The 14,073-nt window shown below is 42.8% G+C and overlaps 1 protein-coding gene across 1 annotated transcript in view; it reads right to left on the bottom strand.

Moving 5' to 3' along the window:
• The window catches only part of TANC1 (tetratricopeptide repeat, ankyrin repeat and coiled-coil containing 1), a 176,040-nt gene that overhangs the window by 91,606 nt on the left and 70,361 nt on the right, over positions 1-14,073 (bottom strand). The window contains exon 4 of the mRNA XM_015565775.1: positions 100-204. Coding sequence (XP_015421261.1) covers positions 100-204 — 105 coding nt within the window. The remainder of the gene's footprint in view (positions 1-99; positions 205-14,073) is intronic.

Below are 14,073 nucleotides of genomic sequence, written 5' to 3'. Positions count from 1 at the left end.
TCCTGCAAGAGGCACTCAAGTTTCACTCAGAAATGAAATGTCCTTATGTACAATCTTTGGGGGGCTTAGGGGGAGGGATCATTGAAAACAGATTCTTACCATTCTCATTAGGCTCTGTTGGCTGGGACACGTCTCTGAACGGGATTATAACTGCATCTCCAGGCACTCTGGGGCTTTCCACATACTTGGGCTTCCTGACGGGACCTGTAGTGGGAAAGATCTGAGTGTGGCTAATTTTTTCCAGATGCAAAGTTCAGCATGTGCAGTGTGTGTCCTCACCAGGACCCAAACATGCCTAAAGGAAGAGCCAGCCCTCTCCCCTCCCTTGAGCGCGCGCACGCGCACGCACACACACACACACACACACACACACACACACACACACACAGTCATCTCAGTACAGACACGGGAATGTCCGGCCTGGGCTGCCAAAGAAGAAGTGGGTAAGGTCAGTTTTGAGAATGTAAACTTGGACAGAAACCAAGCTGCTCTTCTGCGGTGACGTCCCTACAGCTGTCCTCGGTGTGTGTCAAGCAAGTGATTTTGACATGTTCAAACCTGGACAGCTCGTGGCGAAGGTTTTATCTTTGGAATTTTTCTCCAACTGGGACAAAGATGATTGGGTGGCTTGGTCTCTCCGAAGTCAGGAGGCAAGGATTGCAAACAGCCAGCCTGTAATATCAACACACTCTGAGCAGCCTCAGAACGCAGGCATTTTATCAGGCTGTGACGCATGGCAACTGTGTGGGGCAGAGAAGACGACTGCTTTCTTGGCAGCTGACATGGCTGCCTGCACATAGGCGCAGCAGGCAGTCTGGTGTGTGAGTCAGAGATACAAGAGAGCTTCAGAGTCAAATCTCTCCCTTCTCCCGCAACCCCAGCTTATGGGGAAATCTGGAATTCTTACTAAGACTGAATGGAACCCTCCCACGTTGCGAGGGCAGTGCACAGCAGCCACTCTGGAAAACAGTTTGGCAGTTCCTCAAAAGGGTTAAACACAGAGTTATCAATTGACCCAACAATTCCACTTCTATGTGCATGTACATTCCCACAGAAATTTGTGCGTGAATGTTCCTAGCTGCATTATTCATAACAGCCAAATGTCCATCAACTGATGACAAGATGTTATATATCCACACACTGGAATATTATTGGGCAATAAAAAGGAATGGAGTTCTGATTCAGGCATGCCATAACATGGGTGAAACCTGAAAACATTATGCTAACTGAAAAAAGCCAGTCGCCAAAGACCACATACTATATGATTATATTCATATGAATGTCTGGAAGAGACAAATTAATAAGAGACAAAATATGAATGGTTGCCAGAGGCTGGGAGATATGCAGACTTATGGGGTGATGGCTTACGGGTATGGGACTTCTTTCTAGGGTGATAAAAATGTTCTAAAATTAGGGTGTGCTGATGACTGCACAACCTGTGACTATGCTAGAAATTGCTGTAGTGTACATTTTAATGAGTGAATTGTATGCTATGAGAATTGTATCTAAATAAATCTGCTTACTCCCAAAAAAGATTACCTATTTTGTCTGCTGCTTTGAAACATCATATTACATTTTGGTCCCAAATCTCACTGGACTCTCATTTTCCTTGATTGCCTGATGCTGAATGTGGGCTTTTAACAAGGCCACAGAGCCAGGAAACCTTTCACACAGGTCAAGAGCAAGGGTGGTGGGAAGAGGGCCAGATAGGGGTCCACAGCTCTCCCAGCGGCTCAGTCCTGACCCCCTGGGGGCCTCAGCTCCATCACCACACACTGAAGGGATGAGTCAGCCTAATTCTGAGCATCCTCCCGTGTCAAACATCTTACACATCTGAGAAATTCTGTTCCGAATGAGGTTTATGGTGAGAGATGCTGCCATCTAAAGGTTTCCTGCAAAAGCATCTCTACCACCATAAAAATAATCCAATGCCCAGACAGCTATATAATGTACCACCTCTTAAAAAACAAAACAAACAAACAAAAAAAAACCCTACGTTATCAAAGAAATGCATGGTACTAGCAAATAGGGATATTATTTCCAACTTTGGACACCCTGGTTTCTGAAACCTTTTTCTCCTCCAGGATCCAATCTGAGATTCCACTGCATTCCGTGGTGTTTAGTCATCTTGTCTCCCTCCTTTCTCTTCCTGGCAATTCCTCAGTCTTTCCTTGTTTTTCATGACCTTGACTATTTTGAAGCCTACTGGTCGGTATTTTACACTATTTCCCTCCATTTGGATTTGTCTGATGTTTTCTTGGGATTAGACTTGGGTTAAGGCTTTTGGAAGAACACCACAGGGGCGGCATGCCCCCTCATCACATCTTATTGTGATATCTCATGATTTCAACATGACTTTTACTGGTGAAATAACCATGATCATTTAGGGAGGTCTATCAGGTCTCTCACTATCAGGTTTTCAGTTGTCTTTTTCTTTCCTCTGCTCCTTCTAAGTGAGTCACTAAGTTCAGACCACACTCAGAGGAGAGGAGAATTAAGGTCCACCTCCCAGAGGAAAGAATGTCAAGAAAATTTTGGATATTTGTTTAAAAAAACCACAGTAATTAGTAAGTGTTTTGGGGGAGGTACTTTGAGCTAACTTCAGCACTCATCTGTGGTGCCACCTGCAGCATTTATTCCTGAGGTGCTCCAATGGTGATTTTATCCTTTCCTCATTTCTTTACATGTATTCTTGGGATTCTTCTCTAAAAAATATCTGTCCATGTCAGAAAGGGATTGCTGAAAGGTTAAAATGGAATGGTTATGGGGGAAAAGGGAGAATATAGTCACAATATAGGCAGATGATACAGGCTTCATAACAGAATACAAAGCACAATTCAGATTTTATCTAAGACATAGACATATCTATATAGGAATATGTGTGGAGGGAAAGACAGGGGAAAGGGCAAACTAGGAAACTAAGAAACTAAGATATTTGCTGTGGAGAACCCAGAAATTGGGACGGGCCCAAAGAGGGCAGGTAGAAAACGGAACCAGGACAAATATGAGAATCTTTCTTCATGTTTGGTTTGGGACCTATTCCCTACGGTAAAGAGATCGCAGATGTATTTCTCTCTGGTCATCTGTTCTTTTCTATTTAAAGTACTTAGGAGAGATAATGAACTTTATTATTATTGCCTGATTATTCGAATTGCCCCGTGAGCAACCATGCCACTTACACAAGAGTTACCTGTAAGTTTCTGCTCACTGTAACTCTTTAGGGTATAGTAACAGCAGATCTAAAACAGATCTACTTCCTGGCTCCAAGCTACCTACCCCATACGTCTTCAAAAATATTCTCTAATAGTAAGTACTTTCTTAAAATGTGGGTTATGTGCCATGAGCACACAATGGTCATTATGAACGGCTGGAACACTGAACCCCAATGTCACGCAGTGCCTTCAGAAAGCATTCATGCCCACCCATTTAATTGTCTGAACTGTGTTCTGTTCAGAGACCAACCGCTAACTGTAATAATTACTCAACACTGAGGAGTGAGGGTATCAAGAGTCTCTAGGCTGACCACAGTGAGCAGTGATGCAAGATACAAAAGGAGACCTAGAATATACTAAAGTAAATAAGATGTGTCCTACGTGGTCACACAAGACTAAGCACTTGCAAACATTAAATCATTCAAACCTAATAACTTAGGGAGAAAAGCACTATTTCCCCCATTTTCAGTTCAGGAAATTGAGGCTCCAACCAGTTAATCTGCTCATGGCCCAGACATGGCAAAGCAGAAATACCAACAGTTCTGGGGTCTGTGCAAGTGTGAAGCCCACATATCAACCCTCCCTTAGCACTTATAAAAGTAGGAAATCCAGATTAAATCTGCGTTTATAGAAAAGGCCAGGGCAGTGGAACCTCCCACCATCCAATCGTCCATGGACCTTGGCTGAACAGTCATGCTTACTTGTCTCTGATCCCCTCTAACTTTTACTAGGATTTGAAGTATTATGAGGTGAATATAAACAACGGCTCTCCAACATGGTCCTTTTATTTAAGTAGCTTTTTACAAAAAGCAGGGCCTCAAACACTATAAAACAAGGGAAGTTTATAACCACAGGGGTTTATTCATCCCCCTCTAGATTGCTCATTAGAGAATTTGTGTGCACTTTCCATTAAACATAGCAGATGACACTTGTTTGCCTTCTCTCCCTTTTAAAATATTAAAGTTGCAGTAAAGGGATTTGAAAGAGACCAACAGGGAAAGGAGACAACCACAGGCCAGAAACCAAACTTCTGAAAGTTGGAAACAGATTGCCAAGGAGCAGTGGATGGAGCCGACTAGAAAAGGTGAGTGCTGGCAGGGAGGCAGGAGAACTCAGTTTCAGACAGGAGACACCTCTGAAGGCAGGGGCACAGGTGGGGTCAAACACACGACAATGGGTTGAAAATCTATTTACGACCTCACCCCCCGACTCCAAACCAGGAGCTTCCCTTCCCTCATCCTGGAGACTGAGTTTTTCTTTGAAAAGGTTGAAAACGAAGACAACGGAGACGCAAGAGCTGAACTCTTGAGTGCTACACTAAGTAATAGATTAAGGAAAAATTCTACATGCAGATTGGTGGGTCCAATGTGGACGCATGCTCCCTCTTAGTTATAAAAACACCAACAACAACAAGCTAGCCCACCACAGCAAGAAGAAACTAAAGGATTCCTCTCTGGGGGAACTCAAAAGAGAAAAGGACCTATAAATAATCACAGTTGGGGACATGCCAAGAAATGACGGGCCCTATCCTGGCGAGGTAGCTCAGTTGATTACAGCATTACAGATTAAGGAAAAATTCAACATGCAGATTGGTGGGTCCAATGTGGACGCATGCTCCCTCTTAGTTATAAAAACACCAACAACAAGCTAGCCCACCACAGCAAGAAGAAACTAAAGGATTCCTCTCTGGGGGAACTCAACAAGAGAAAAGACCTATAAATAATCACAGTTGGGGACATGCCAAGAAATGACGGGCCCTATCCTGGCGAGGTAGCTCAGTTGATTACAGCATTGCCCGGATACACCAAGGTTTCCGGTTTGATCTCTGGACAGGACACATAGAAGAATCACCCAATAAATGAACAAGGAAACAGCACCCTTAAACGATACACTAGATAAGATGGATTTGATATTTGCAGAACATTTCATCCCAAAGCTGCAGAACATACATTCTTCTCAAGTGCACATGGAACATTCTCAAAGACAGACCACATGTTAGGACACAGAACAAGTCTCTACACTATGTAGAGTTTAAGAAGACTGAAATCATATCAGGTATCTTCTTAGATCACATCAGCATGAAGCTAGAAATCAGCTACAATGAAAACACTCAAAGACATGCAAACACATAGAAGCTAAATAGTGTGTTATTAAACAATGAATGAGTTGCCAATGAGATCAAGGTTGAAATAAAAAACTTCCTGGAAACAAATGAAAATGAACACACAACAACACAAAGTTTATGGGACACAGCAAAAATAGTCCTGAGAGAGAAGTTCACAGTGTTACAGGCCTAAAGATCAAAGCAAAAATAAATAACATAGAGACTAAAAAATAAATAAAATAAAATAGAAAAGATCAATGAAACCAAGAGCTGGTTCTTTAAAAAAATAAAGATTGATGAACCTTTAGCCAGAATCATCAAGAAATAAAGAGAGAGGACCCAAATAAATAAAATCAGAAGTGAAAGAGATGAAATAATAACTGACACTATGGAAGTATAAAGGATTGTGAGAAAATACTATGAGCAACTACATGCCAACAAACTGGACAACCTGGGTGAAATGAACAAATTCCTAGAAACATAGAATTCCAAGACTGACTCAGGAAAACTCAGAAAATCTGAATAGGCCAATAACAACTAATGAAATTGAAGAAGTAATTAAAAAAAACTCCCAACAAACGAAAGTCCTGGGCCAGATAGATTTACGGGCGAGATTTACCAAACATTCAAAGAAGAACTAACAACTATCCTCCTCAAATTATTCCAAAAACCTCAAGAAGATGGAAGAGTTCCAAATTTTTTTACGAGGCGAGCATTATCCTAATTCCAAAACCAGATAAAGACACTACAAAGAAAGAAATTACAGGCGAATAGCGTGATGAACATAGATGCTAAAATCCTCAACAATATATCAGCAAATCGGATCCAACAACACACCATGACCAAGTGGGATTTATTCTAGAATGAAAGGTTGGTACAATATTCACAAATCAATAAATGTGATCTAGCACATAAAATGAAGGATAAAAATCACATGATTAGTCCTGGATGCTGTGGTTCAATTGGTTGAGCACTGTCCCATGCACCAAAAGGTCACTGGTTCAATTCCTGGTCAGGGCACATGCCCAGGTTAGGTTGCAGGTTCAATCCCCGGTTGGAACATGTATACAAGGTAACCGATGATGTTTCTCTCTGACACTACCTCAACATACTAATGGCCATGTATGATAAACCTACAGCCAACATCATACGCAATGGGCAAAAACTAAAAGAGTTTCCCTTAAAAAACAGGAACAAGACAAGGATGTCCACTTTCACCACTCTTATTCAGCCTAGTACTAGAAGTCCTAGCAATAGCAATCACACAAGAAGAAAAAATAAAAGGCACCCAAATTGGAAAGAAGGAATTAAAACTGTCATTATTTGCATATAACATGATATTGTACATAGAAAACCCTAAAGACTCCACCAAAAAACTACTAGATTTAATAAATGAATTTGGCAAAGTAGCAGGAACAAAATTAATATCCAGAAATCAGTGGCATTTTTATATACCAATAATGAACTCTCAGAAAGAAACTAAGAAAACAGTCCCATTTACCATTGCAAGGAAAAATGTAAGGAACTAGGAATAAACTTAACCAAGAAGGTAAAAGACCTATACTCAGAAAACTATAAGACATTTAAAAAAAAGAAGAAGAAACAAAGGAAGAAACAAGCAAGTGGAAGAAAATACTGTGTTCACAGATTGGAAGAATTAACATCATTAAAATGTTCATACTACCCAAAGCAATATATATCAGCATACTTCACAGATCTAGAACAAATATTCCAAGAATTTATATGGAACCTAAAAGGACACTGAACAGTAGCAGCAATCTTGAGAAAGAAGAACAAAGTTGGAGGGATCACAATATCGTATATCAAAGCCATTGTAACCAAAATAGCCTGGTACAAGCACAAAAGCAGGCATATAGATCAATGGAATAGAACAGGGACCCCTGAAATTAATCCACGCCAATATGGTCAATTAATATTTGACAAAGAAGGCAAAAGCTATAATGGAGTAAACACAGTCTCTTCAATACATGGTGTTGGGAAATCTGTACAGGTACATGCAAAAAATGAAACTATACCATCTACTTACACAATATACAAGAATAAACTTAAAATGGATAAAGGACTTAAATGTAAGCTGTGAAACCATAAAAATCTTAGAAAACATCAGCAGTAAAATCTCAGACATCTCATGTAGCAGAATCTTCACCAATACATCTTCTAGGGCAAAAGAAACACAGGAAAAAATAAACAATTAGGACTACATCAAACTAAAAAGCTTCTGCACAGCAAAAGAAACCATCCTCAAAATTCAAAGGGAACTCACTGCATGGGAAAACGTATTTGCTAGTGATACGTCTAATAAGGGGTTAATTTTCAAAATGTATAAAGAACTCATAGAACTCAACAAAAGGAAGACAAACAATCCAATTAAAAACTGGGCAAGAGACCTTAATAGACACTTCTCCAAATAAAATATGCAGATGGCCAAGAGACATGAAAAAATGCTCAATGTCACTAGTCATCAGAGAGATGCAAATAAAACCACAATGAGATATCACCTCACTTCTTTCAGAATGTCTACCAGCAACAATCCAACAAACAGCAAGTTTTGGCGAGGATGTAGGGTAAAGGGAACCCTAGTACACTGCTGGGATGTGGGAATGCAGACTGCTGCAGCCACTGTGAAAAACAGTATGGAGATTCCTAAAAAAATAAAAAATGGAACTGCAGTGATCCAACTTCTGGGAAAATATCCTAAGAATCCTGAATCACCGATCAGAAAAAACATCTGCACCCCTATGTTCATAGCGGTGTTATCTACAATAGCTAAGATCTGGAAACAGCCCAACTGCCAATCCATAGATGAGTGGATGAAAAAGCTGTGGTACATTTACATAATGGAATACTATGCAGCAGTAAAAAAGAAGGATCTCTTATCCTTGGAGACAGCATGGATGAACCTGGAGATTATTATGCTAAACGAAATAAGCCAGTCAGAGAAAGAAAAATATCACATGACTGTATTTATATGTGGAATCAAATGAACAAAATAAACTGATGAACAAATAGGTCCAGAGACATGGAAGCATGGAACAGACTGACAGATCTCAGAGGGAAGGTGAGGAGGAGGGGACAGGCAGGGATGGGCAGAGATTAACCAAATAACTTATATGCATATAGTCAAAGCCCATGGACATAGACAATAAAAATGAATTTAAAAAAATAATCAACCAACGAATGCATAAATAAATGGAAAACAACTTGTGTCCCCCCCCCCAATAGATTTTAAAAAAAAATGGCAGGTCCCTGACCAGTCAATTACTCTACCTATAGCCTGCACTCAATATACACCTGCCCTTTTCAATCAGCATTTTAGCACCTCACACTTACTAGTACATAGAGACTAGGATCACCAGACAGTCCAGGAAAGACCCTACCCTTAAAGACAGCCAACAAAACAGGTTTAGAAAAGGAACTCTGAGGAATCACAGAAAACAGGAGGAATGTTCCCCAGAATGAGACAAGCTACTGCATCCACTCCATGAGGGGCTACTGACAAAGAGTTCCTGGGGTGGTCAGATGAGCAGACTGACCCCAGAATTGGGACAAGTGGAAGCCACTGTAATCAGGAGGCACTGATCTTACACTTTAACTGTCATCTATTAAACCACAATGACAATTATTTCTATACCACTGAGATGAAAAACTCCCCCTAAATGAAGTGGCCACATTCCTGGTGAAGTGCTCAACTGTGGAGAGCAGCTACAGAGTTTGGACATGTTCAAGCCTTGGACTAAATGAGCGGGCAAGTGCTGCCAAACTAAAGCTTGACAGAGTTCTCAGGTGCATGATATTAAGTAGATTCGAAACTCGCAAGAACATTGTAAACATCTTGACCACACCCTTGCTTTGCCTCGTGGGATCTATAAAACAAAGACAGCTTACAGGCTACGACACTGTCTCTCCATCCGAGAACAGTGCCCCACCTAGCCCCACCTAAATTCTCTTGCCTGTTTTCTTTAATCTTTCACTGCCCCTCCTCAGGTTCACCACTGGTTGTGCTGAGGGCGCTCCATATGGCACCCAATATGCGGCCTGAGTATGGGGGAATAATAATTGTAAGGTGAAAGGACCCTCCAGTGAAGCACATGCAGAAAGCGAAAGTAAGATAGGTTTGGTAGCAGCTGGGTGTAAAACATGGGAAATTAAGGATCTCAGGAAAGGGATCTCTAAAACAATGCTCAAAGAAGCATAGTCAAATTCTTAAATTTCTTAAGTTTTGTCCAAGGAAGATATAGATTAAGGAGAAAAGTAGAAGATAGAAAATAAGTTAACTGAGAGACAGCTTTGTGACATCTCAAGGGCCCTGAGGTGACACGAAGATCTACTCTCTCTAAAAGAAATATTTTTTGGACAATGGTTTAGACCAGATCCGGTAATGATGTGGGGCAGAGGTTATGTTTGTATCTTTCCAGAGGGAGCAGTGCAGCCGATTTGGGTGCCAGAGTATTGCACCCAAAATATTTGGGTGCATCACCATGGTGAACTCAGAGAAGCTCCTTGTCCCTCAGTTCAAAAGACTGAGAGTTGCCCTGATGATCGCAATGCAGGAGAAGATAATGAAGGCTATGCAAGGGGCTGAGGTGCCAACATCGGGTCAGCTGAATAAGTTAATGACTGAGGCCCAGCAGATGGTAGAAAAGGAGGGAGTGGAAGCTACTCCTTCAGCCATGTTTCTGGCTAAGCTAGCATTTGTTAGCTGCCAGTCTTCTGTAAAGTCTTGCGCAGCCAAAGCTGAGGACTCTGAGTAGATGTGCACCAGCAGCAAAAGAAACTTACATTTTGTGGAAATAGTCCTGAAAATGTTAACGTATCTGTGGTTTGGTTTCTCTCTTGTTGCTGTGTTGCATTGACATTATTTTGTTGTTGTTTTGTTAATAACCAGAGTTTTGTTCTTGATGTTTTGGTTATGCTGCATAATTTGCCTAAAGCTTTTGATGCCAAGTAAACAGAAGCAAGTTTTTACTTCTATGTTTATTGTAATAGCTTAAAGTTTTGGACAATTCCTAACTTTGGAATAATCCTTATAAGTCCAAGTGATTGTGATGAATAATGTATATAGAAGTGATTAAAAACAAAAAAGGGGGGGAGATGTGGAGAGTGGCTACAGCGTTTGGACAGGTTCAAACCTCGGACTAATGAGAGGGCACGGTCCTCTCGTGGCAAAACCACGTGCAGGTCCCAGCTTGGAGAGCAAAGCCCCCCCCAGCACAATTATAGCCAAAGGCTATGGTTGTAAGCTTGACCTTATGGTCCGAACCTGTGGTCCCAGGTGGCTGAGTGATGTGGGCTGTGGGAGGTGCAGCAAGTGTTGCCAAAACAAAGCTTGATAGAGTCCTCAGGTGCATGAAATTAAGTAGATTAGAAACTGGCGAGGACATTGTAAACATCTTGACCACGCTCTTGCTTTCCTCATGGGATCTGACTATAAAATACTCAGCTTACAGGCTGTGGCACTGTCTCTCCATCTGGGAACAGTATCCCACCTGGCCCCACCTATATGCTCGTCTGTTTTCTTTAATCCTTCACCGCCCCTCCTCAGGTTCACCACTAGCCATGCTTAGTGTGGTTCACTCAACAGTGATCAAAACTGAAAAACGCATCTCCCCAACACCCGCTGACTCAGGGGGAACCACTGCCCGTGTCTTTCTTCACACAGCTTCCTGTTTAAAATGAAATGCTCAACATTCCCCAGCATGAGCTACCTTAAAGTAAAATAACTGCCCCCTTTACATAAACCAGGTGCTGTCAGGTTAATCTCCCCAAGTTGATCAGAATGCAAATCCACACAATCATTACCCCAAAAGCATGGTGTTCAGGCTATGACTATGTTTTAAGGCAAGAGGCTCTTAAAAACCAGGCAAGACTGTCAGGTATTAGCTTGAAAATCAGCTCATCTAGCAGCGAGCAGGCTGCCCTGCCACACTGCCGCACCTCCCATCACTCCTGGGCAGCGGACTGGACGGGGCCTTAAGGAAGACCCTCCTTCCCCCATCAGGGTCTAAGCAGGGTCGAGGGCTGTGGCTGGAGCACCAACTTAACCAGTTTACAAGGTTTGAGGTAAACGGGGACCATTCTTGAGCATAAATTAAATCCACCTCATTGCACCTCTGGATCCCTTTCCTCATCCCAGTTCCCCTCATTAAAGACATTGGTTCACCCCCCCCCCCGCCACCCCCCCCTCCCAATTCTCTACTATGTGATTCTGCGGAAGAAGGCTCTCAAAGTTAAAGCGCTCATAAGATGAAGAGAAACACAAACCGTGCTAAATAGCTTAAACAAGTACCCATTTGTGCAGCTTGCATGCCAAGAGCTCCTGCCAGCTCCTTCCATTGTGCAGGAGGGCCTGTCAGTCTGCACAGGGCGCGGCCTTCCCCCCTAATCACTTCATGCAGGACCTGGGAGGCACCGCATTCTCCCCATTCAGTCTCCAGCCTTTGTGTAAACATACTTTACCCAGTGGCCGGCTTTCCTACGCTTTTTGACATTATAATCACACAGCTGACTATCTTGCTGCTTAGAAACTGCCATATAAGGCTTTTTTTTTTACAGGGATGGCAGAAATAAACCAAACTGGGCTTTATCTCCGGGCAGTGAAAGAGAGAAGGGCAGGGGTTCCTTTTCATTCCTGAGTGTTTTAGTTAAAAATAATTATATAAACACGAAAGCAGTATCTGGGACGAGCACACCTGAGGCTGTTTATTGCATTTAAAACAGATCTTACATTTCTCACAACATCTGGAGACTGAAAAACGATACTGTGTGGTATCAATCATTTTAGAGTTTTTTAGCATCTTGAACTTTCACAGTAAAGGTTCCTGTCAATTTTATCTGGTCTAGGTTTTCATTTCACACTGGGAAATGTTCACAACAAGGAGAGAAAAAGGAAAAGGAGATGAGTAAGAGGCCCTTGGGGGAGTGGGGGGGGGACCTTTATCACCAACGCAAATGTCATTCAATAGCCATTTCCAAATGGTAAATCCGGTAAACCGGCAGATCCCAGGCTTGGATTTTTAAAGGGCATGATACCTAGGCTTCTAAAGTTGGACCCCTCTCCCTCATAGTCCCCATAAAGAAAGTATTGGGGGAGAAAGGAGGAGACAGAACTTGGAACGGAGAAGGGGGAAAACTTAACACTCTGTAAGAGAGACCTGGGCTGACAACCCCACCCTGCAGCTGTGTCCCTTGCCGAGTGGAAGCAGGTGGGTGACCCGGTGGGGCTGCCCACAGCCCTGGATTTCATGAGGGGTGAGAGCCTCGTGAGAGGTTTCTCTTTGAGGGAAGGAGCCAGACGATGACCTGACCCAGTCAAAACTTCTCAACTCAAGAGGAGGACAATTCCAAGCACAGTGTATTGTCTGTCCATCACTTAGATTTCTCCTAGGGCAGTGGTCGGCAAACTCAGTAGTCAACAAAGCCAAACATCAACAGTAAACGATTGAAATTTCGAGAGCCAAATTTTTTGAACTTAAACTAAATAGGTAGGTAGATTGTTATTAACTTAATTAGGGTACTCCTAAGGCTTAGGAAGAGCCACACTCAAGGGGCCAAAAAGTCACATGTGGCTCACGAGCCGCAGTTTGCCGACCACGGTCCTAGGGGAACAGGGGAGGGGCTGTAAGTAAAACCTAAAATGCTGCTTGAGATGGCTCTACTCCAGGGAGTGGCAAAGGGCCGCAGGAGGCTCCCGACACACATGCCTGGGCACTGGGAGCTGACGCGGGCAGGGCTCCAGGAGAGGAGTGCACCAGCGGTCGCAGCAGCCACCCTAGTCATGAGCACAGGTGACATAACCCCCGGGGACGTCCAGAAACTTCTTTAACAAGGGCCTGGGGCCTTGTGTAAGGAGAGGAGGGTCGCAAGTCCGTGCAACCTGAGTTATTACTGCTAATGTGACCTCATCCACACGCAAAGACGGGTGGATCTGGGAAATTCAGATGGCGATTCTAGGGAAGGAGAAATGAAAACAAGGCGGTGAGAGGGGAAAAACTGGTCATCCGCTGATGGGTGGATGTAAATAAACATCCATTATCAAAAGGTGCTTAAATCTAGTGGGAAAACAGTGTATCAAAACGCAGCCACGCTCCTTCTAGCAGGTGCCATTAAGGTAGACGTTGACAAAGATTTTCAAGTCTGTCTGCAGTGTGTGTGTCTGCAGCACTGTGAATGCAATAAACTCCTAGCTCAACAATCCGAGTGATGTTTCCACTTCCTTCCAGTGCAGCTTGATCGGGCTACTGTTATAGACTGTACGCAATTGCTCTATATAATAAAGCACAGACATTCGTTCATTCACTTCATGTGCTCAGGCATCTGTTGCAAGTCCACTGCGTGCCAGGCGCGGGGTGAGAACAAGGGTGAGAGCCTGAGGACCTCAGCTGAGGGGACAAGAGTCTTTACTACCTCGTTTGAATTTTATTTCAAAACACTTCATACATGTGTGACCTACATGTGTGTCAGTTGGCTTTACCCTATCACCTACAGGCAATTCCTTGTCTTCATCTGGAATACAGGCCCCAGGAGTAGTTAACTAGCTTTTAATCAGGAGTCCACAGTAAGTCAGTCAGCGAACCATCCTTGTCACCAGCCAACACCAAGGATATGCTAATGGGCACCCGTGGGGCTAGAAGTGGACTTGTACACTGGCTGAATTTCTGACTTTGTTCATGCGTGTAATGCTCCTTGGAAGTCTATTTTCAGTAGTGAAATTTATGACACTTGCGGTAAGAGGACTGA

This window comes from Myotis davidii, unplaced genomic scaffold, assembly GCF_000327345.1.
Source record: "Myotis davidii unplaced genomic scaffold, ASM32734v1 scaffold59, whole genome shotgun sequence".
NCBI lineage: Eukaryota > Metazoa > Chordata > Mammalia > Chiroptera > Vespertilionidae > Myotis > Myotis davidii.
This window is presented reverse-complemented; position numbering and strand designations above follow the sequence as displayed.